The following is a 22,619-nucleotide window of genomic DNA, read 5'->3' as shown; positions in this document are numbered from 1 at the left end:
CTGATGACTTGGATCTAAACTTTCCCTCCATACATCAACTTTTCATCAACATAACACTGTATTATTATTATATATATATATATATATATAATATAAATAAAAAAAATCTGGAAAAAAAATATACAAAATAACTCACTCCAATCTATGCTGAGAGGATGATGTTTTGTAACAAAATCTGTTTGTAAAACTGACCATGATTTCAATTTGCTTCATCTTTTCCTCCAATTTATCAAAGTCAAAGTCAGCTTTATTGTCAAAACCATATGTATAGGTCATACATAGGTTTTGAAATTGCAGTGCTCCCTAGGCCCACAATTTATAGAAAATTTCCAGAGATATGACCACAGAAAGTTTTGACAAAGGCTGCTTTTAACCTACTGCCAAACTCTACTGCACCTAAACCCCCTTTATCCTTATTTATAAATTTATTCTATAGTAGTAACTTCCCTGGTTTTGTTGTTTTGTTTGGTTTTTATTTTCTTGGGTAAATTGTCGCTCTCTGCTCTGATCCAAACTCTTGTTTTCTTTCTGCAGAAAGAAGGATGAACAGAAGCACGAGCTTCCACCTTCAGGCAGTGAGCAGCTCAACCAATCACAGGAGGGGGATCACACAGTCGTATTTGCATGGAGCCTGTATAAGGAGGGTCGCTCCCTTCTACAGCAATTCATTCATCGCTGTAATATCCAATATCAGCAGAATGCCTGAACCAGCTAAGTCCGCACCCAAGAAGGGCTCCAAAAAAGCCGTGACCAAGACGGCCAGCAAGGGAGGCAAGAAGAAGAGAAAGACCAGGAGGGAGAGCTACGCCATCTATGTCTACAAGGTGTTGAAGCAGGTCCACCCCGACACCGGTATCTCCTCCAAGGCCATGAGCATCATGAACTCGTTTGTTAACGACATCTTTGAGCGCATCGCCGCTGAGGCGTCTCGTCTGGCTCACTACAACAAGCGCTCCACCATCACTTCCAGGGAGATTCAGACCGCCGTGCGTCTCCTGCTGCCCGGTGAGCTGGCCAAGCACGCTGTGTCTGAGGGCACCAAGGCTGTCACCAAGTACACCAGCTCCAAGTAAACAGCTGTGCTGCTGCACTCTCATCAATCCAACGGCTCTTTTAAGAGCCACACACTTTATCTGAAAGTGCAATCCTTACTGTTTAACACAGATAATGTTCACAATCCAGGGGAGTGTGTTGAAGATGTTAAAATAAAAATGTGAGACATTTTATATTGAGTTTAATTTGCTCTGAGGTGGAATCACAACAAATTGCCAGTGAAGTAAAAAGGGAATGGATGTAAAATGGTCAGTTTTTCATAAAGGTTGCAAACAGTTTGAGCAGAAGACAGAATCAATCTTTCTGCCCAATAATAATATCAAAATGACCCTGACACACACATAAAATGTGCTTTAAATAGACAATGTGTATTGACTTTGATTGTTCTTTATAGTTTGATAAATTTAATGTTGATGTTTTCACATTTTTTGAAACTTTTGTATCAATGAATATGAATAACATAACTTTTAAAAATCTTTTAGTTTGACATTTAATTAGCTCATGTCAGCATTTTCTATGAAAATGAGCTTAACATGTGAACTCACCCTATTTAATGATTGATTGGACGTCAGATCTATTAAATCTCACTACAACACTACTATACAGTGACACAAGATCAGTGTCAAAGCAAAATGACTGCTAAACCTGAGAATTTGGAAGGAAAGTCTGATCTAAATACCATATTTTCCTCAATGAAACAAGGAATCTTCTTGTTCCATGTTTTAAAAATCAGTTCCAGTGTCACACACTAAACACAGTAATACAAGACCAATGTGTTGAAGTAAACTGAATTTTAAACCTGGGAGTTGGAGGAAAGTGGAAAGGAAAGTCTGATCTAAATATCATAAATATCATCTCAGTGAAAACATGAAACCACTTACTGTTCCATGTTTAAAAATCACTTTCTTGCAGAGCCACTTTTCAGCAAGAAATCCATGTTGGATGTTTACTGTTCTGATCATGAACAAATTACACTCAATCATTGCTGTGAAATATTTATGACACTCAGCAAAGATCAGTCTGAACTTTACTCAAAAGGAGTACTGAAAGTACTCCTTTTCTCTGGAGTACTTTCAGATGAGTAAACACTGACACACAGCTGTATCGCAGCAACATCTGGATCCAGTCTTTGTTAGACTGTTGAACTGATGTTTTCTTACATCATTTACAGTGCTCACAGTGAAGACACTGAACCTCAACACACATGATCAAACACTGTAACATGTAAACATGTATTTCTAAATATGTCCAATAAGCTCCAGCATCATCAACGTCAAATGTTCCCAGCTCTGATGGGGAGTCTGGCTAAACTGCACCATAAGCCTCGGCCATCAGCTGTGTGTTTACTGTTCGCAGAATAACGTGCGATTCTTATAAACTGATCGTCAGCAGGTGGTTGTTTTTATCTTGGTTCTCTGAACAAACATGTGGAGCAACTGGAAAACGGACTTTGGTGAAACTCTGATTCATTTTAAATCGTTTTAGAAGAGAAATAAGTGGGAAAAGCCGGTGAGCAGCGCTGGACTCTACGGTGAGCAGGTGAGGTTTGGAGGCTCCACAAAGAAAATGCAGAGAGCATCAGAGCTCTTCATGACTTCAATGTGAAGAGAAACAAGTTCGCTATCGGCTCCATTCACTGTCAGCCTTCAGCTCCTCTCCAACAGCGATTTTTGAGTGTTTTATTGAGGAAGAGAAAACACAAGTGTCGCGGGGATCAGACTGCACAGAGGAGCCAGGGCTGGATTGAGTCTCCACGGTTCTCATGGTGTGTTTAAGTACCGCCTCCTGCTCCGAGCTCTTCAATAGTTCACTCAGTGACTGTGACTGCTTTGTCGACACAAAGTTCAGAGGAAATAATGGCAGAAGTTGCTCCAGCTCCCGCTCCAGCCGCCGCGCCGGCTAAAGCAGCCAAGAAGAAGGTGTCCAAGCCGAAGAAGGCCGGCCCCAGCGTCGGCGAGCTGATCGTTAAAACCGTGGCCGCATCCAAAGAGCGCAGCGGCGTGTCAGCGGCCGCTCTCAAGAAGGCTCTGGCTGCCGGAGGCTACGATGTGGAGAAGAATAAGGCCCGCGTTAAGACCGCCATCAAGGCCCTGGTGGCTAAGGGCACTCTGGTCCAGACCAAGGGCACCGGCGCCTCCGGCTCCTTCAAGATGAACAAGAAGGCTGAACCCAAGGTTAAGAAGCCGGTCAAGAAAGCCGCTCCTAAAGCCAAGAAGCCCGCCGCTAAGAAACCCGCAGCGGCCAAAAAGACCAAGAAAGCGGCAGCCAAGAAACCAGCAGCTGCTAAGAAATCTCCCAAGAAGGTTAAGAAGCCTGCCGCAGCCAAGAAAGTCGCCAAGAGCCCCAAGAAGGCTGCTAAGAGCCCCAAGAAGGTGGTCAAGAAGGCTCCTGCTGCCAAGAAAGCCCCCGCCAAGAAGGCAGCCAAACCCAAAGCTAAGAAGGCCGCCGCTCCCAAGAAGAAGTGAACTGTCCTCACTCTCTGAAATATCTTTATCCTGCTAAAAGGCTCTTTTAAGAGCCACACAAGTGTGTCCACAAAGAGCTGATTCCTCCTGTAATGATTATCACTAGTAAGAATATTGATAATTTGTAGTGATTGTGGAATATGATGGAAAATCATTGAGGAATACAACTTATATTTATTCTTAAAATGTCACTCTGTACGGGCTGCATGTGGTGCGGACAATTTGGATTTTGTTTAAGTTGTATAGGAAACAGTCATCTCCTTGAATTTATGTGCCATCAACAAAACAACATAACGGCTCTTTTAAGAGCCGGACACTCAGGAAGAGCTCACATTCTCTCATTTTACACAAACTCGGAACGTTATGATCGACGCGAAAGGTTTCAACCGACAGCTGAAACCTTTCAACTGATTCTAATGTAATTGCATCCGCGTCGATATTTGAGCGAGTGCTCCAACCTTCCATTCACTTCAGTTTAATAACCCGACCGCGTCGCTTTAAGACGCTAAGAGCATCAGTCCCACTGGATGACTGAGGACCTGACACACGGAAGCATTCTCCGTACTGTCCGTTTTCACGTTAACTGTGATTTTCACAATGATATCCGCAACATTTCTCGAGGGAGAAACACCACTGTGGTCCTTGTTAATTACACATTAGTCGGTTGATCTCCTGAACATCAATTGTCGTGTTTTTCCCCTTCGATTCTGAGAAAGAAAGAGTTGTTTGTCAGTTTTGGAAAGCTGTAGGCAATACACTACCCATAACCCTCAGCTACCGTTGCTATAGAGACGACGCCAGTCCGCTTTGCTTGACAAAATCGTTTAATAAAAAGATTTTTTTAAAAATCAGAAATAGGCCAAAATTTGTGTATGCAGCATGTAGTAAAACGAATGTGTGATACTGAGGATTTAAACCAGAGGAAGTTTACACACTATGTCCAGTATTGACAGCATATTACATCTTCTATCACTCCATTTGCAATAGGACTATTATGCATGAATATACATGCACTGTAATCACCTGACAGCAAACATATCTGAGATAATCCCTCTCTGCTGCACTTTTATTTACACAAAGCCCAAAACAAGGCCGTGCCCCTCCTGCCAGGCCCCCAATTCCCCTGTGAGGAAGACCTGTGTGCAGTGTGTGAGCCCTCTTCAAATTAGTGAAATTCCAAAAAAAAAAAAAGCTTAAGGATAGTGAGTGGGCATCATCTGTCAAAAAAAAAACAAAAAAAAACAGAAACTCCAGCAGGATCATCAAGTCGGCCCAGCTATCAGTGAGTTTTAATCACTATAGTTTAACAAGGGGTTTGGCCTCTCAGACCCCTTTCAGTAAATGTGAAACCACCATTATGGCTGTAACAAACCATGATTTTTATAAATAATCAATACGCCTGTTACACTTTCACCTAATAACATAATGTATGAAATATCTATATATTGTGACGAAATGCACAAAGCTTAGCAGCTAAGAGCTGAGCAAAAAGTAATTTAACATTTGCCAAATCAGTGAAGTTGAAACTCTTGAGTTGGTGCTGATTAGCCACGCTTGTACATGCCTAAACTCCTGAAGGTGTAACTGTGTATATTTTTCTTCACTGTAATTCTTGCAGGTTTTTAAACTAAATGCCCTTGGACACTGCCCCCTTTTATTTACTGGGCATCAGGGCCGCAACGGGGAGATCTACAGGGACATGTTCCACCACATCTCCCAAACTGATGGGGTTGTCCAGGACATCATCAAGAAAATGAAAAAACTTTACTAGCACCTCCTGAAAAGTAAGATCATCTTTGTGTGGTGGGGAATCCTCCCCTACTCTAGGTGGAGCTGCTGAGTGCAGCCTTGAGCCAGTCCCTCCTAATTCCTCCTAATCAGGAACAAAATATATAAGACACCTGTGATCTTTTGTCTCTCTCTTTGCCTCCTGCTCTGTCCCTGCTGTGGCTGTCCAGGTGCTGCATTGCTTGTGAGGGGTTTGATAATAGTTTTTAACATCCTGTGGTGAGTTGGTCTGTGACTGATCTTTTTTTAAATACTTTTTAAATAAGCAGTGTGAACTTGGTTAATGGTGTTTCTTCCCCTCTCTTTTAGGTTCACCTGCACTATTGCTGTTTTGCCCCTTCGTTTGCCCCTCAGTTGCTTCTTAGTTTGCCCTTGTTCTGTTCTGCTTTGTCCCTAGTTTGCCTCTTTGTTTGCCCCTTAGTTCACCCCTTAGTTTGCCTTTGTTTAGATTTATCTTTTACATTTAGTTTGGGCTGGTAGATTTAGTTTGACCTTTTGTTTTTGACTTTTGCCTTGAGTTTAGGCTTCTGTTCCTTTAGTTATTTTCTTATTGATTTCTTTTGTTTGAATTTTCTCCTGGCCAACTGGGTTATTTTGTATTTTTGCTTGGCTGATTATTGTTTATCGGGTTCTATTTGCTTTACCATTATTGTTCATTTGCTTGTGACTTAATTTTGTTTTGAGATTCTTGTCTTTCTAGGTGGAGTGCTTCTGTGGAGAGGTTAGGCACCTGTGGTGAGGGCCCTTCACTGAATTGCATGTGCGTTAATACACAGGGACACTGTAGACTGCACCGTTTGCTGTGAGGTTGCTGTGAGTTTGATTTGCTTCACCAAGGGTGAGTAGTGGTAGCACTCCTGGCACTCCTTTGTGTTGTCTGCCTCTCTGCATGTGGCCTCTGCCTAGTGTTTTTAACTTGAATTTTAAAATCTTAAATATTTTGTTCTTTTAACTCGATTGTTGAGGCCTTCCTCCTTTTTTTTAAGTATATAAAATATAATAAAATACATTTTAACTATTTCATTCAGTTGCCAGTATTCTTTTCACCTTTCCTTCTTTCTTTCTCAGCAGTTCCAGTCTTTGTTTATTTTTATGTGATTATTAAATACATTTATAAATCTTTTAACTCACGTCTCTGCCTCAGTAACGTACCTGTGTGTCTTGTACATTTATTAAGAAGTTTGTGTTAGGAATTTCCTGGGGTGCGAGTCCCCAGGTGGCGTTGTCGGTGATTTCAATCCTCCCCTTAGTGTCCCTCTCCACATTTGCATTGTGTATTGTTCATGGGATCTGTGTCACGACATTCCACAAATGTAAATATACATGTTACATCTAGCCCATTGCAGCATTGACAACTCACCCACTCTGAGCCTTTTTAGAGAATACAACCTTCTGCTGTAGCCTGGAACCAAAGCTGTCATGTTATCAATGTGGACACCAAGGTAGTGATATGAGCATACCACATTAATGGAAGTGCTGTTAATAATTACAGGTCACCTGGTATCCTAATGGCCCGGGACACACAGGATACCTAAGCAGCGCATGTGCGTAGTGTTATGGCTTGCTTTTCATTTTGGCGTTAAACAGGTCAGAGCAGTGACACTGTCGATGTGAGAGGTGCGAGTTATGCACATGTCAAACATGGCTGCCTTGGCGCTTCATCGGGAGATTTGTATTCTTGTCTAATTTTACTCTGGCATGCACGTGGTTCTCTGCAAAAATAGACCTGGAAATGACCTACAGACAATCATATCAACGTCATACCAGTGTTTCGCTACAGCTTTAATGTATGACACAGATATGACGAGAACACACCACAGGGGAAGGACTGGATTTTTACTAGAGATAGGCCGATATGGTTTTTTCAGGGCCGATACCGATTATTAGTAGTCAAGGATATTTAGAGCAGATATTCATATATTCATGTACAGTAAAAAATTTGAATAATACAAACTCAAACACTTAACTTCGTTTAAATGCTTTAAGCATATGTTTATTAAACAGCTTCAGATTTGCAACATGTTAAAGGTTTTTTTTTTTTTTTTTTTTTTAATCTTAAACAGACATCTTTGTTTTAAAATTCTAACAAAAAGTGCAGGGAGTTCCCAGGGTCAGCAGCATCTCTTACAAAGTTGACTGAAAATTTAAATAAATAGCTTCCTGAGGTTTTATAAAGTAAATAAAACAAAGTTAAATAGTTGTGCATGCACAGTGTGTGAGCACTGTGCATGCATAGCTTTCACTGCTGATTGGCTCTTACTCGTGCCAATCTGTTCTGCTTGTAACCAATCAGATGGTGCTGTGGGTGGAACCATGCTGGAGACAGAGTGGTGACTGCAGACAGAGAGGCGCGGCTGCATCAGAGCCAAAATAACCCAGTTTTAAATTGATCTCTTATCGGCCGTCAGATTTTAAAAAAGAAAAAAGGCAGATGCCGATATGCGTCAAAATGCAGAATATCGGCGCCGATAATCGGTCGATCTCTAGTTGCAACCAGCAGCAACAAAAAGAGGAGTGTGTGGACCCAAGAGGGACAGAAAAACATAATATACATGCATCAAATACAAGAAGTACATATGCAACACACACAGTAAATGTGTTCAGTGGTGCTGATGTTTTGTCCAGGCTGACATGGTTAGTGTATGTGTAATAATGTTAAAGTATCATACATGCCAATTCTACCTCAGCTGTTATCAAACAGATTTAGGATTTTACAGTCAATTCATTATATGTGCAGGACAACAGTATTCACAATATACAATATTCACAATTTATGCCCAAATTAAGGATCATTTTGTAATATTAAGGGCCATCAACATTTCCTAAGGCTTCTTTTATTTTAAAATTGGGATTGATAATTTGCCATTATTTGAAAGACATAGTTGTGCTGTTATTTCTTCCGTAAGTAGATACACTGGAGATATGAGGAGATGTGTCTTTATCAGAGATAAGTGTGTGGCTCTTAAAAGAGCCTTTGTGTTTCTAGTTGGCAGGAGCCGCAGCTTTACTTGGCCTTGGCGGGCTTCTCGGTCTTCTTGGGCAGCAGCACAGCCTGGATGTTGGGCAGCACACCTCCCTGAGCGATGGTCACTCCGCCCAGGAGTTTGTTGAGCTCCTCGTCGTTACGGACGGCCAGCTGCAGGTGGCGAGGGATGATACGGGTCTTCTTGTTGTCGCGGGCGGCGTTTCCAGCCAACTCCAGGATCTCAGCGGTCAGATACTCCAGCACAGCAGCCAGGTAGACGGGGGCGCCGGCACCCACACGCTGCGCATAGTTGCCTTTACGCAGAAGCCTGTGGACACGACCCACTGGGAACTGGAGTCCAGCGCGAGAAGAGCGGGACTTTGCCTTGGCTCTGGCTTTTCCACCGGTTTTGCCGCGTCCGCTCATTTTGATTAAGAAATACTTTCTACTTAGACAGAAACTGTACGACAGCCAAAAACCCTCCTTTATATATACACGATTTGAGCGGGAAGGTTGGTGCCAGACCAACCAGAAAAAGGGCTCCACACAGAGAAACAGAGGGCGGCCTGCTCTGAATTTGAGCGGCACTTTTCTCCAATAAGCAGCGGCTGCTCGCTCCTGTAGGCGGTGCTGAGCTCCACGAGGAGCCCCTCACCAATCAGGAGCCGCAGCTCTGAAGCAGCGTCACTATTTCACAGACGGTCCCACAGTTTAAAAGCAGAGACTCGCTTCTAGTGCTTTACACTTTTCTCTAGTTCAGAAAAAGGAAAAGAAGAAATAAAATGGCAAGAACCAAGCAAACCGCTCGTAAATCTACTGGAGGCAAAGCCCCTAGAAAGCAGCTGGCCACCAAGGCTGCCCGTAAGAGCGCCCCGGCCACCGGCGGTGTCAAGAAGCCTCACCGTTACAGGCCCGGTACCGTGGCTCTTCGTGAGATCCGTCGTTACCAGAAATCCACGGAGCTGCTCATCCGCAAGCTGCCCTTCCAGCGCCTGGTCCGTGAAATCGCTCAGGATTTCAAGACCGACCTGCGCTTCCAGAGCTCCGCTGTCATGGCTCTGCAGGAGGCCAGTGAGGCTTACCTGGTCGGTCTGTTTGAGGACACCAACCTGTGCGCCATCCACGCCAAGAGAGTCACCATCATGCCCAAAGACATCCAGCTGGCTCGCCGCATCCGGGGAGAAAGAGCTTAAACTACTGCTGTTCCACTCACCATAATAACGGCTCTTTTAAGAGCCACCTCACTCTGCACTAAAGAACAAAGTCCTATAGTACTGCTGCTCTTATATTGAATTAACCTAAGTTAAATGTTAACAATGAAACGGGAACAAAACTAATGAACATATTTAAAACTTTAATGGAAAAGAGAACAATTGAAAGTTGAATTGAAAATATTGCTGTTTGACATGTTTTCCATGTGAAGTGACATGTTGAGTCAATGTGTCCACCTGAGAAAGAAATCTGATGTAGTTTCTGCAAACATGTGAATGATACCAGGCCTGTACTAGAGAGATGAAGAACAACATGAACAGTCTAGGTTCCTGTTCAGTTTCCACTTATGTGATATGTTGGTAATGTGTTAAAATGATGTAACAATACATAATCACTTCTTTTAAAGAGCAGACCTTTGCTATGTCACATGTCACAACTCTTTAAGTTCTGCACCATCTCCACCTCAGTTACCTTTGACCTCCTCATGCTGAGGTTGGTCAACATCACTGTAGTCACACTCAGATTCACTGTATTACTATCAATCCCAGCTGGAAGCTGGATGATATATGCATATATGCATATGAGTGACAATAATTATTTTGTTGGATGTTGGAAAATGTCTAAACAGGTTCCTCACAGATCTGGATCTACTTCAATATATACTAGGAACAGCTCTGACTATGACCTCAAACAAACAAACAAAATAGCTTCATTGTTTGAATGTGGACTTTTACCTATAATAAAAATGTCCCCACAGCTCCACTGGACTCATCCTAAAAGTTTCTATGTCCCAGATGCTTTTACTGGATAAACCTAGAAAATGTGTGTAACAGCACAAGTCCTGAGGAGCATTTACAGTGAGATGTGACTCATCATGTACCCGTGTAAAAAAAAAAAAAAATAATAAAATAAAAAATACAAACAATACAAACAAAAAAAACACCATGTGTGTATGGATCCTGGTGCTGTTTTACACCTGAGAAATAGCTTGAGAGAAAATTAAACGTATAATAAAGACTTTTAAATCATTTTTTTTGTGTTTTTTTAAATTGTATGCATTTTTACGCTACTGTGGAGCTCAGACAGTCTGAGCGGAGTCGTGTTGTCCCTGATTCACGCTCTGGTTCAGGCGGTGGCGCTAATGCGCTAAAGAGTTCATTATCAATGGCCGCCTCTGTCTTCTATCACGTCCTCAGTCAGACTTTGAATAGCTGTGACTATCGCAGTTAGAAACATTGAGTAGATTTCTACTGAGCAGTGAAAATGAGCGGAAGAGGCAAAGGAGGAAAAGGACTCGGTAAAGGAGGCGCTAAGCGTCACCGTAAAGTTCTCCGTGATAACATCCAGGGCATCACCAAGCCCGCTATCCGTCGCCTGGCTCGTCGTGGCGGTGTCAAGCGTATCTCCGGCCTGATCTACGAGGAGACCCGCGGTGTGTTGAAGGTTTTCTTGGAAAACGTTATCCGTGACGCCGTCACCTACACCGAGCACGCTAAGAGGAAGACCGTGACCGCCATGGACGTGGTGTATGCTCTGAAGAGGCAGGGCCGCACTCTGTACGGCTTCGGTGGTTAAATTTATTTGCCTTCAATCATTCCAAACAACACAACGGCTCTTTTAAGAGCCAAACACTCACCCAGGAAGAGTTCACCTCCTTTTATTTAACAGAAACTGCCAGTTGTTTTTTTCCCTTTAAAAGCAGAATCACAAGCTGCAGCAATGTACAAGCTCCCTAAATAAACTTTGAATCAACTCATTCAGGAAGTGACACAGGCATTGATGGTTTAGTGTGTGTTCAGTCAAGTGCTGCTCTTACTCTTCACACTGCCATCAGCTGCCAAAGAAGCTGATGACTTTGATCTAATGTCCACGTCAACAACAACGGTTCATCAACATCATTGTCCTCAGAGGGTTATGAATTGGTTTATTGAAATGTAACTGTAAAATTAAAATGTAAAAAAGATGATTAAAATGAATAGACTGTTTATTAAATATTTAACAGTTTCCATTTTGCGTTATTGTTCTATGTTAACGTGATCCAGTTTGATGGTTACTACATTTTAGAGCTTTGACTCAGCACATGGCGCAGACAAAACACTGGATTTCATATATGAAACAGATGTTTCCTTTAACTTATTTGCCATATAAATAAATAAATAAACAAACAAAATAAAATAAACACAACCGATCTTTTAAGATCAAGAGATCAGAAAATAAAAATCAACATTGTAACACAATTCACTGAGTGAGGAGAGATGTACTGCTGTCATTAGGTCTCAGTGATGCCAGTTGCATAAGCTTGTCTCCAGTATGGTCTGCTGGATTTGTTAAAGGTGTCATTGGTGTATGACTGTTGTACAGAGAGACACACAAAGATCCAGTCAATTCTATGCACTGATGTTTGGTTGGTGTGATGATGTTTGTTGTAAAACCAAACCAAGTGAGGTTGAGGGAGCTGCTGCTCTCTGCTGAGTTCTACATTAGAGACACTATAATCAAATATGAGGACATTCTCCACTTTGACCTCATCCTCTCTTCCTTTTCTATAGACAGCAACTGGCTGTAGACCACGCGCCAATTTTAACAGAGGCAAGGCAAGTTACCATGTAACCCCCCCACCCCCCCCTCCCGTTCCAGCGCCATCCGGGAGCAGCCCGACCAATCACAGGAGGGGGATCACACAGTACGGTTTGCATGGGGCTTGTATAAAAAGGGTCGCTCCCTCTTAAAGAAACTCATTCATCGCTGTAATATCCGAAATCAGCAGAATGCCTGAACCCGCTAAGTCCGCGCCCAAGAAAGGCTCCAAGAAAGCTGTGACCAAGACGGCCAGCAAGGGAGGCAAGAAGAGAAGAAAGACCAGGAAGGAGAGCTACGCCATCTATGTCTACAAGGTGTTGAAGCAGGTCCACCCCGACACCGGCATCTCCTCCAAGGCCATGAGCATCATGAACTCGTTTGTTAACGACATCTTTGAGCGCATCGCCGCGGAAGCGTCTCGTCTGGCTCACTACAACAAGCGCTCCACCATCACTTCCAGGGAGATTCAGACCGCCGTGCGTCTCCTGCTGCCCGGTGAGCTGGCCAAGCACGCCGTGTCTGAGGGCACCAAGGCTGTCACCAAGTACACCAGCTCCAAGTAAACAGCTGTGCTGCTGCACGCTCATCAATCCAACGGCTCTTTTAAGAGCCACACACTTTATCTGAAAGTGCAATCCTTCTGTTTTGTAGACACTTGATATAGGGTAAAGTGGTACAAAATTTGCTAGAGATTGATCCTGTAGCACAAACTAATCAACTGTAAGAGGAATATACTGTACAGGATTGATATCAAAGAGCGATTTGATGAATTGAATGAATGCTTCATTCTTGGCTCTGTCTTTAAGGCTGTGATGTACATAATGTTTTGGGAGACCATACTAATGAATCATTAACAGCAAATTAGAGACAGCAGCTTTCAGGCCACACATACATCAAAATGCACATCCATGTTCTTTTCTGGTGCATTTATGATGCAGATGACTTAATAAAAAATTAAAATAAAAGCAATTTGAACCTAAATTTAACCATCTGATCTGTGTAGAAATTTGATTTCACCAAACTGCTTTTTACTCTAACTCACTATTTACACATAAACAAAACAAAACAAAAAAAAAACCAACTCCAATTTGAAGCTCAGAGAAACAATGTCCTGGCCATACAGTCTATTGCTGTGATGTTAATACTGATATTTATTCATGCTATTTATACATATAATATGTGTATTGACATTGATCTTGGTGTTACTTGGTTGTTCTTTATAGTTTACTTGGAAAAAATGAGTGTTGATGTTTTGGCAACATTGTTTTTTGAGACTTTCATATCGGTAAAAAAAATATATAAATATAAATCTTTGAATTGATTTAAAATATGCTTCAGTGGATTTAATTTGACATCTACACTGTTGCCCATAAAGTTGGAATAATTTTGTTTCAAGACACATTCCTCTTTTTATTCCTAGTTATACACGATAAGCTATACACTTAATCTATCAAGAATAAATCACATTGTTACAATCATTTCATGAGAAGAGGTAAAATATATTTATGGGCAACAGTGTATCAGTTCACATAAGTGTGGTCTATTAAAATGAACTCAGCATGTGAACTCACCATATTTGATAAATTACTGGATACCAGATGTTTTAAATCTTGCTCACTACAGCACTGTTGCACACTGAGTGATACAAGATCAGTGTGTTGAAGTAAACTGAGTTTTAAACCTGAGAGTTGGAGGAAAGTGGAAAGGAAAGTCTGATCTAAATATCATAAATATCCTCTCAGTGAAAAAGTGAAACCGCTTACTGTTCCATGTTTAAAATTCACTTTGTTGCAGAGCCACTTTTCAGCTCTGACTGAAGCCATGTTGGATGTTTGTTATTCTGAATAAAAAACACTCAATCATTGCTGTGAAATATTTATGACACTCAGCAAAGATCAGTCTGAACTTTACTCTTTCCTTTTCCTTTTCTCTGGAGTATTTTCAGATGAGTAAACACTGACCTGTTACACTGACACACAGCTGTATCCCAGCAACATCTGGATCCAGTCTTTGTTAGACTGACTGTTGAACTGATGTTTTCTTATATCATTTACAGTGCTCACAGTGAAGACACTGAACCTCAACACACATGATCAAACACTGTAACATGTAAACATGTATTTCTAAATATGTCCAATAAGCTCCAGCATCATCAACATGAAATATTCCCAGCTCTGATGGGGAGTCTGGCTAAACTGCACCATAAGCCTCGGTCGTCAGCTGTGTGTTTGCTGCTCGCAGAATAACGTCAGATTCTTACAAACGGGTCATCAGTATGTGCTTGTTTTTATCTTGGTTATCTGAACAAACATGTGGAGCAGCTGGAAAACGGATTTTGGTGAAACTCTGCTTCATTTTAAATCGTTTTAGAGGAGAAATAAGTGGGAAAAGCCGGTGAGCAGCGCTGGACTCTACGGTGAGCAGGTGAGGTTTGGAGGCTCCACAAAGAAAATGCAGAGAGCATCAGAGCTCTTCATGACTTCAATGTGAAGAGAAACAAGTCCGCTATCGGCTCCATTCACTGTCAGCCTTCAGCTCCTCTCCAACAGCGATTTTTGAGTGTTTTATCGGGGAAGAGAAAACACAAGTGTCGCGGGGATCAGACTGCACAGAGGAGCCAGGGCTGGATTGAGTCTCCACGGTTCTCATGGTGTGTTTAAGTGCCGCCTCCTGCTCCGAGCTCTTCAATAGTTCACTCAGTGACTGTGACTGCTTTGTCGACACTAAGTTCAGAGGAAATAATGGCAGAAGTTGCTCCAGCTCCCGCTCCAGCCGCCGCGCCGGCCAAAGCAGCAAAGAAGAAGGTCTCCAAGCCGAAGAAGGCCGGCCCCAGCGTCGGCGAGCTGATCGTTAAAACCGTGGCCGCATCCAAAGAGCGCAGCGGTGTGTCAGCGGCCGCTCTCAAGAAGGCTCTGGCTGCCGGAGGCTACGATGTGGAGAAGAACAAGGCCCGCGTTAAGACCGCCATCAAGGCCCTGGTGGCTAAGGGCACTCTGGTCCAGACCAAGGGCACCGGCGCCTCCGGCTCCTTCAAGATGAACAAGAAGGCTGAACCCAAGGTTAAGAAGCCGGTCAAGAAAGCCGCTCCTAAAGCCAAGAAGCCCGCCGCTAAGAAACCCGCAGCGGCCAAAAAGCCCAAGAAAGCGGCAGCCAAGAAGCCAGCAGCTGCTAAGAAATCCCCCAAGAAGGTCAAGAAACCTGCCGCAGCCAAGAAAGTAGCCAAGAGCCCTAAGAAGGCTACTAAGAGCCCCAAGAAGGTGGTGAAGAAGGCTCCTGCAGCTAAGAAAGCCCCCGCCAAGAAGGCAGCCAAACCCAAAGCTAAGAAGGCCGCAGCTCCCAAGAAGAAGTGAGCTGTCCTCACTCTCTGAAATGTCTTCCTCCTGCTAAAAGGCTCTTTTAAGAGCCACACATCTGTCCACAAAGAGCTGATTCCTCATTAATGATTATTATCTATCTATTAATAACTTTAGGTGATGAGTTAGTTTATGAAACATGGAAAATTGTGAAAAAGAATATGGCTTAAGAATTAGATATTACAGTTTGATTGTAGGAAATTACACAGATGCACTGAATACGCAGTTACACTTACTTTTCTACGTTTGTGTGTTTAAGTGAATGTAAACAGTACCTACAGCCATCCCAACTTTAGTTGATGACTTGTAGTAAACTCAAAACAACTGGGAGAAGACTGTCTTAAATGACAATATAAATCACACTGCATATCATCCCATGGCCTCCACACAATAGCAGCACAGAGTGTATGAAGGCCTCATAAAAACAATATGCAGGTCCGTCTTAAGTCTTCCAGAGGCAGCCAGAGAGAGCATCCGGGAAGATCAGGAGATCCCAGTGTGGAAGCAGGTGATAGGTGGGATCTCAGTGTGCAGACACCTGATAGGAAGCTTTTTGTAAGTGGATGGCTCCACTTACAAAGTGCATCCTGCAAAGAGCATGAAGATAAACAAATGCCAACATGTCCCTTATGAAGTGTAAGTGGAGATATCCAGTCTGCTTTTCTCATCCTTATCTGATGCTCTGACATAATTCTTTTCTGTAGATATAACAGCCTCAGTGGAACATCTTTCCCTGCGAGTCTGAGAAAAGAAAAATACTTAAGATGATTTATTTAAAGTAGTTTATCTAATAATAAAAGTTTCTCATCCTTGATGCAATATACACCTTCCAGTGATGATAGATTTAACATGTTTTTTTAAAAGCAGTAGCAGAGAATTTTGTTCTTTAGTGCAGAGTGAGGTGGCTCTTAAAAGAGCCGTTATTGTGGTGAGTGGAGCAGCAGATGCTTAAGCTCTCTCTCCACGGATGCGGCGAGCCAGCTGGATGTCTTTGGGCATGATGGTGACTCTCTTGGCGTGGATGGCGCACAGGTTGGTGTCCTCAAACAGACCGACCAGGTAAGCCTCGCTAGCCTCCTGCAGAGCCATGACAGCGGAGCTCTGGAAACGCAGATCGGTCTTGAAATCCTGAGCGATTTCACGGACCAGGCGCTGGAAGGGCAGCTTGCGGATAAGCAGCTCCGTGGATTTCTGGTAACGACGGATCTCACGAAGAGCCACGGTACCGGGCCTATAACGGTGAGGCTTCTTGACACCGCCGGTGGCCGGGGCGCTCTTACGGGCAGCCTTGGTAGCCAGCTGCTTTCTGGGGGCTTTGCCTCCAGTAGATTTACGAGCGGTTTGCTTGGTTCTTGCCATTTTTACTTGTTTTTCTTTGAACAGAATAAAAGTATAGTTAAATGAAAGCGGCTCTCTGCTCTTAAACTGTGGGACTGTATGTGAAATAGTGACGCTGCTTCAGAGCTGCGGCTCCTGATTGGTGAGGGGCTCCTCGTGGAGCTCAGCACCGCCTATAGGAGCGAGCAGCCGCTGCTTATTGGAGAAAAGTGCCGCTCAAATTCAGAGCAGGCCGCCCTCTGCTGCTCTGCTGGGAGCCTCTTTTCTGATTGGTGTGGCACCAACCTTCCCGCGCGCTCTGCGGATATATAAAGGAGGGTTTTCGTCTGGTTGAGACACAGTTTCTTTGAGTTCAGAGTGTTGAAAGTAAACAACCAAAATGAGCGGACGCGGCAAAACCGGTGGAAAAGCCAGAGCCAAGGCAAAGTCCCGCTCTTCTCGCGCTGGACTCCAGTTCCCAGTGGGTCGTGTCCACAGGCTGCTGCGCAAAGGCAATTATGCGCAGCGTGTGGGTGCCGGCGCCCCCGTCTACCTGGCTGCTGTGCTGGAGTATCTGACCGCTGAGATCCTGGAGTTGGCTGGAAACGCTGCCCGCGACAACAAGAAGACCCGTATCATTCCCCGCCACCTGCAGCTGGCCGTCCGTAACGACGAGGAGCTCAACAAGCTCCTGGGCGGAGTGACCATCGCTCAGGGAGGTGTGTTGCCCAACATCCAGGCTGTTCTGCTGCCCAAGAAGACCGAGAAGCCCGCCAAGGCCAAGTAAAGCTGCGGCTGCCAACTAGAAACACAAAGGCTCTTTTAAGAGCCACACACTCATTTCTGATAAAGACACGACGCCTTATGTTTCTCAGTCACCTAGAAAATGACTGCATAAATAAAAACAGTAGTTATACTTAACAGAGACACTGTTGGTGAAAGCATAAATTTAAAAATCAACTCAAATCGTTAGTCTAAAATTTATTAATACAAATATTTAGCTCGTAAATGAGTCTCTGTGATACAATGAGGCGACCTTTAGGAAGAGTGTGTGACAAGACAATGAGATGCGAAATTCAGGAGTTTAAGGTGGAGCGTAACTTTCTTTAACAGCACGTTGTGGGCTGGATTTTACACTTTGATGCTTTAGACATCAACAGTATCTTTTAGTGTTTGGCCCCAACTAAAACACCAAGAAACAAGGAACCTTGAGGTTATTGTTGTTGTTTTAAAATAATAATAAACATTTCAAATGTTGTTAGTGGTAGCAGTGGTGGTATTACCTTGATTTGCAAACTAAACTATAAATTATCTGCCAAATCCTCACTTTGCTGAAGCTGGGGACTGAGTTTTAATCTTTAAAGCTACTTTCAAAGAGCAAAGAGGAAAAGCAAAGGTAGGTGTTTAAACTAAGGGACATGTGTCACCTGAGCCGACATCTTAGGCCTCCAGTTCCATCTTAACAGGCACTTTTTTTTTTTTTTTTTTTTTTTTTTTTTTTTTTTTTTAGTACACTGCAAGAAATGTCAGTAAATATAATTCAGCAGTTCGTGTTAATGTCTCATGGGTCTGTTACATGGAACTAAACAGGGAGAAAAGTGGACTTTCTCCTCTACTTCATCAGCACTGCCAGGCTTTCTGATAAAGAATCACTACTTCAAAGTATACATATAGGAACAAACGTCTGGTTGATGTGGATACTTTTTTTTACAGTGGGGGAGCAGAGAGGCTTGGCTTGTGCTGAAGTGAAAGTAAAAGCAAAAAAATACCCATGAAAAGCGCTGACACACGGCCTGCCACAAAGCTGTAAGGTTTTTATTTTCAGAGGCAGCTCTTGGCTTCACCCTTCGTCTCCTCTGTCTTCACGCTGAAGATGCTGCACAGTTTGAAGCCCTGTGAGCAGCAGACTGGAGGTTTCAACTTTGAAAACAGCCGCAGGTAAGGAAACACTGCATCTGTCTCTGCTGAGGCTAAAGCTGTGCTCAGGAGGAAGCTATTACTCTGACAGAGGGCCGTATACTGTAGTGTCTGCTCTTTATACTGAGTTTACAAAGTTCTGAGATCGTTCTCCTGTCGTAACCTCAGTGTCACCGCAGCCTTCTTGTGATGTTACTATAGGGAGATGAAGTCCGTCTGTGGCACAAAGAACAACACAGCCATGTTCATAAAGAGTTTCCATCCAAGTCAACAATACTTCATTTAGATAAGAACAAAACCTTAGAATTCTTCTGCCAAGATGGACAGACATGACATAAACAGACGTATTAGTAGTAAATATCAAATGGAGATGCACCAAAACCTGGAAAACCTGGAAAATAGACACAATTTTAATGTTCAGATGCTTGAATTCTGTGAAACTTCCTACTGTTCCTTCTTTATAATTCCAAGGGAAGATATGGACCTTTTTACTTCACTGCAGTCATCAAATAGTTTTCAAGCAAAGCAATGAAAATAAACATGTACATAATATATAAAAAAAAAAAAAAAAAAAAAAAAAATATATATATATATATATATATATATATATATATATATATATATATATATATATATATATATATATATATATATATATATATATAATGAAACATATATATATTTATATAATGCGGTCAGCCATATGTCTGTCTCACACTCATTCATCATTTCCAGGAATGCAGTGTTGGAGTCCAATTTTTCAGAGCTCGGCTACAAAGCTCCCAGTGCCAGGAAGACGGGAACCACCATCGCTGGGATTGTTTACAAGGTGAAGATGTGTCTTCAGTGTTTTCACCTCACTCTTAACACACTAACACAGATTAGTGACAGTGATCAACAGCACATGGCCTTTGCTTCCAAATACACAAACACATTAATAATATATGTATTAGTGATGGGACTGCTGGCCCACAGTTACTGCTCCTCTGTGTTGTTTTATATCCACGCTGAACCAAGTGAAAATGAAGTCCCACATTTACTGTAAATGTCCATGTAACCACCTGGACATGTCTCCGACTGAGACTAGAATCAGCTGTGGTTGGTCTACAAAACCAAAATCAAAGCTGTTTTGGTGTTTAGGAAGTGAACTGTGGACATCAGCTAGCTGTGGTGAGTAAATCCTGTCCTTGTCCCCACAGGATGGAGTCATTCTGGGAGCAGACACCAGGGCAACGGACGACATGGTGGTGGCTGACAAAAACTGCATGAAGATTCACTACATCGCTCCAAAGATCTAGTGAGTGAAACCAGAGTTTGCTCATCTTCTCCACAGCAGGAGAAGTCTGGCTGTGTCCTCTGTCCTCCTTTCACCCAGCAATTTTGATTGTGGAAAGCGTGTTATAAATAAACCTGAGTTGAACTGAATTGAATAGATCAGTTCAAGGGCTAAATCCCAATGTGCACTGGGGTGTTACTTTCATGGGTTTATACATATGATTGTATGTTTATGTGAGGGACAGTGTAGTTATACATCAGCTATTTAATGGGTAAAGACTGTTCATTCATCCTTGTTGACTGGGATAAGCCAGCTTGCCTGCTGTTACTGTAGCATTCCTGACATAATGAATCATCATATAAATATATTTTATATACAATAATCATTATAATTTAAATAGTATATGCTACATATTACATAACATTAAAGATATTATATACCTTTTTATAATGTTATATATTCCCTTTTTAAATACTGTTTAGTTTATTGAGATTATATGACTTTACTGTCACAAAGTAAGGTTTTTCAGACCAACATAGTAACCTATGTTGGTTACTATGTTAATGAAACTGAACTCTGTCTTGCACGTTCTGTAGCTGTTGTGGGGCCGGCGTGGCTGCAGATGCAGAGATCACCACGCAGATCATGGCATCCAACGTGGAACTGCATACGCTCAACACTGGGCGACCCCCTCTTGTCGCCATGGTAACCCGACAGCTGAAACAGATGCTGTTCAGGTTTGTTTTTCTTGGGTTTTTCTTGGGTTTCTGTGTTCACAACAATTGGTAACACATATTTCTCTATATATTTTTTTCAAAATTCTTCAGAGTTCTTTTTGCCAACTATGCAATATAATACTATACATATTCATTGTTTGTGCATGTATATTAAAAAAAAAAAAAAAAAAAAAAAAAAAAAAAAACTGCAGATATAGAAATAAAACAGAGCTTATGTGCTCCTCTGTGATGTACATGGGATTAAAAAATCTTTTCGGATGTCTGGTCCTTTCTACGTCCATGAGGAAAATAATTCCTCTGTGGGGCTGAGGAATGTAGAGGATGGTAGTGAACAGAATAGTGAAACATCACATGGTCTTGTACAAATACAAAATCACACCTCAGTGCTTTACAGCACCAGTTAGAATTGAATACATTTTTATTATTTTTATTTCACATCTGTCTGCTGATGTTTGTCTGGTTTTTCAGGTACCAGGGTCACGTTGGTTCGTCTCTGATTGTTGGAGGAGTTGATGTGACTGGAGCTCACCTGTACAGTGTTTATCCACATGGCTCCTATGACAAGCTGCCTTTCCTCACCATGGGTATGTGTTCACGTCTTTAGCTTACTGTGTTATTTACGTGTGTGGTGAGCAGGTTTGGCAGAAAGTTTATTTACTATATTGACCAGAAAAATCAATCTGAATGAATGTGGTTAACCCTAACCCGGCCACACAGAACCTGAGTAAGCACAAAAAAAGTCTAATTTTTGTTTCTGGTTTTAGGTTCTGGAGCTGCAGCTGCTGTGTCTGTATTTGAGGACAGATTCAAACCCAACATGGAGGTGAGACGGACTGTCTGCTTTTCCTTCATGACAGGTGTAATCCAATAAGTTTACTTGTTCGTGTGCAGAAGACATTAGTAAACCCACAGGTTAAGAACTGAAGGCTGAAGTGCAGTTCAAACCGCTTCCGTCCCTGGTTTGCACGGACCTTGAAAATCAATCTAAACAACAGAATCACCTGTTCGTTCCTCTCTCCCTTTCAGCTAGAGGAGGCGAAGCAGCTTGTACGAGACGCCATCGCTGCAGGAATTTTCTGCGACTTGGGTTCAGGCAGCAATGTGGACTTGTGTGTTATCACTGAGGCTGGAGTGGACTTCCTGCGAGGCTATGACAAGCCCACAACGAAGGGCAAAAGGTGAGCCCTAATATATGCACTTTTTATCTGAGGAGAAGCAGTCATGCCTCTTCCAGTCGTTCTCCTTCTTTTGTATTAATGTGTAAAAGAAAAAAAATAATGTCCTGGGCAGCTGTCCTGCTGCTGCTAACACAGCAGGTAGAACTAAAGCCCCCTAATGTTTGCATTTACAAGTAGAGCATGGCAAATTTTAGACAAATGAGAAACTGTCCTATGGATTCAGCCAAGATAATTCTGCATGCTATGACTTGTTTTCTCACATCCACACATGATCTTACAAATTCTGGCTGAAAAAAAAGACAGAACAGTATCATAACTCTGGAGAAACATCATCTTCTGATATAAAATTCTAAACAGCTCAGCCTCAAAATGAATGTTTTTTTTTTTTTTTTTTTCAGAGAGGGACAGTACAGGTATAAGCCCGGCACCACAGCTGTCCTGACCAAAACTGTGACCCCGCTCTCCCTGGATGTGGTCGACCAGTCTGTTCAGATCATGGACACTGAATAAAACACAATAAAATGCTACTGCTGGAAAAAAACATCTAGTCACTATGTGGTAATAATATATCAGTGTAATGATAAAGGCAGATCAGAGTGCACATAGAAGAGGTTTGTTTAGTGTCTCTATAGCATCACTGACTGTAAAAGTTGTTTGGTAATAAAAAGCATTTGATGGTTAAATGATCAGAGTCTGCATGTTATTTGGAGACAGCCCCTGAAGAACTGTAGTTTTACTGCACCTCATATTTTTTTTCTTACTAAACCCTAAAATATAT

General features: G+C 42.3%; 8 protein-coding genes and 1 pseudogene across 8 annotated transcripts; 7 read left to right on the top strand and 2 right to left on the bottom strand.

The window, feature by feature from the left end:
- The first annotated feature begins 542 nt into the window (after nucleotides 1-542).
- LOC121195791 (histone H2B 1/2-like) lies at nucleotides 543-1,091 on the top strand. Its single transcript, XM_041059452.1, has one exon. It carries the CDS (start codon nucleotides 543-545, stop codon nucleotides 1,071-1,073), a length of 531 nt encoding a protein of 176 aa, XP_040915386.1. The 3' UTR covers nucleotides 1,074-1,091.
- Nucleotides 1,092-2,815: 1,724 nt separating this feature from the next.
- On the top strand, nucleotides 2,816-3,544 carry LOC121195961 (annotated as a pseudogene).
- Nucleotides 3,545-8,310: 4,766 nt separating this feature from the next.
- On the bottom strand, nucleotides 8,311-8,702 carry LOC121195970 (histone H2A-like). The gene has a single exon (XM_041059725.1). It carries the CDS (start codon nucleotides 8,695-8,697, stop codon nucleotides 8,311-8,313), a length of 387 nt encoding a protein of 128 aa, XP_040915659.1. The 5' UTR covers nucleotides 8,698-8,702.
- Nucleotides 8,703-9,047: 345 nt separating this feature from the next.
- On the top strand, nucleotides 9,048-9,548 carry LOC121195987 (histone H3). Its single transcript, XM_041059742.1, has one exon. The coding sequence runs from the start codon at nucleotides 9,054-9,056 to the stop codon at nucleotides 9,462-9,464; it is 411 nt and encodes a 136-aa protein (XP_040915676.1). The 5' UTR covers nucleotides 9,048-9,053; the 3' UTR covers nucleotides 9,465-9,548.
- Nucleotides 9,549-12,244: 2,696 nt separating this feature from the next.
- LOC121195978 (histone H2B 1/2) lies at nucleotides 12,245-13,340 on the top strand. The gene has a single exon (XM_041059733.1). The coding sequence runs from the start codon at nucleotides 12,252-12,254 to the stop codon at nucleotides 12,624-12,626; it is 375 nt and encodes a 124-aa protein (XP_040915667.1). The 5' UTR covers nucleotides 12,245-12,251; the 3' UTR covers nucleotides 12,627-13,340.
- Nucleotides 13,341-14,789: 1,449 nt separating this feature from the next.
- On the top strand, nucleotides 14,790-15,568 carry LOC121195959 (histone H1-like). Its single transcript, XM_041059712.1, has one exon. It carries the CDS (start codon nucleotides 14,805-14,807, stop codon nucleotides 15,411-15,413), a length of 609 nt encoding a protein of 202 aa, XP_040915646.1. The 5' UTR covers nucleotides 14,790-14,804; the 3' UTR covers nucleotides 15,414-15,568.
- A 770-nt stretch (nucleotides 15,569-16,338) lies between these two features.
- Nucleotides 16,339-16,784, bottom strand: LOC121195986 (histone H3). The gene has a single exon (XM_041059741.1). The coding sequence runs from the start codon at nucleotides 16,773-16,775 to the stop codon at nucleotides 16,365-16,367; it is 411 nt and encodes a 136-aa protein (XP_040915675.1). The 5' UTR covers nucleotides 16,776-16,784; the 3' UTR covers nucleotides 16,339-16,364.
- Nucleotides 16,785-17,117: 333 nt separating this feature from the next.
- Nucleotides 17,118-17,924, top strand: LOC121195976 (histone H2A-like). Its single transcript, XM_041059731.1, has one exon. It carries the CDS (start codon nucleotides 17,134-17,136, stop codon nucleotides 17,518-17,520), a length of 387 nt encoding a protein of 128 aa, XP_040915665.1. The 5' UTR covers nucleotides 17,118-17,133; the 3' UTR covers nucleotides 17,521-17,924.
- A 552-nt stretch (nucleotides 17,925-18,476) lies between these two features.
- Nucleotides 18,477-22,524, top strand: psmb10 (proteasome 20S subunit beta 10). Its single transcript, XM_041059709.1, has 8 exons — nucleotides 18,477-18,671; nucleotides 19,386-19,479; nucleotides 19,850-19,947; nucleotides 20,523-20,663; nucleotides 21,132-21,247; nucleotides 21,428-21,486; nucleotides 21,690-21,841; nucleotides 22,240-22,524. Exons 1-8 carry the CDS (start codon nucleotides 18,607-18,609, stop codon nucleotides 22,349-22,351), a joined length of 837 nt encoding a protein of 278 aa, XP_040915643.1. The 5' UTR covers nucleotides 18,477-18,606; the 3' UTR covers nucleotides 22,352-22,524.
- The last annotated feature ends 95 nt before the right edge of the window (nucleotides 22,525-22,619 follow it).

This window comes from Toxotes jaculatrix, chromosome 16 (assembly GCF_017976425.1).
Source record: "Toxotes jaculatrix isolate fToxJac2 chromosome 16, fToxJac2.pri, whole genome shotgun sequence".
Lineage (NCBI taxonomy): Eukaryota > Metazoa > Chordata > Actinopteri > Toxotidae > Toxotes > Toxotes jaculatrix.
Note: the sequence above shows the minus strand (reverse complement) of the source record. Positions and strands in the feature narration are given on the sequence as shown.

Excerpts from the sequence above, each read along its gene's own strand:
- LOC121195959 (XM_041059712.1), top strand. The coding sequence starts at position 14,805 with ATGGCAGAAGTTGCTCCAGCTCCCGCTCCAGCCGCCGCGCCGGCCAAA.
- psmb10 (XM_041059709.1), top strand. The coding sequence starts at position 18,607 with ATGCTGCACAGTTTGAAGCCCTGTGAGCAGCAGACTGGAGGTTTCAAC. Across the intron at positions 18,672-19,385 it reads AACTTTGAAAACAGCCGCAG|GAATGCAGTGTTGGAGTCCA; the intron begins GTAAGGAAACAC and ends CATCATTTCCAG. Across the intron at positions 19,948-20,522 it reads TACATCGCTCCAAAGATCTA|CTGTTGTGGGGCCGGCGTGG; the intron begins GTGAGTGAAACC and ends CACGTTCTGTAG.
- LOC121195978 (XM_041059733.1), top strand. The coding sequence starts at position 12,252 with ATGCCTGAACCCGCTAAGTCCGCGCCCAAGAAAGGCTCCAAGAAAGCT.
- LOC121195791 (XM_041059452.1), top strand. The coding sequence starts at position 543 with ATGAACAGAAGCACGAGCTTCCACCTTCAGGCAGTGAGCAGCTCAACC.
- LOC121195976 (XM_041059731.1), top strand. The coding sequence starts at position 17,134 with ATGAGCGGACGCGGCAAAACCGGTGGAAAAGCCAGAGCCAAGGCAAAG.
- LOC121195987 (XM_041059742.1), top strand. The coding sequence starts at position 9,054 with ATGGCAAGAACCAAGCAAACCGCTCGTAAATCTACTGGAGGCAAAGCC.
- LOC121195970 (XM_041059725.1), bottom strand. The coding sequence starts at position 8,697 with ATGAGCGGACGCGGCAAAACCGGTGGAAAAGCCAGAGCCAAGGCAAAG.
- LOC121195986 (XM_041059741.1), bottom strand. The coding sequence starts at position 16,775 with ATGGCAAGAACCAAGCAAACCGCTCGTAAATCTACTGGAGGCAAAGCC.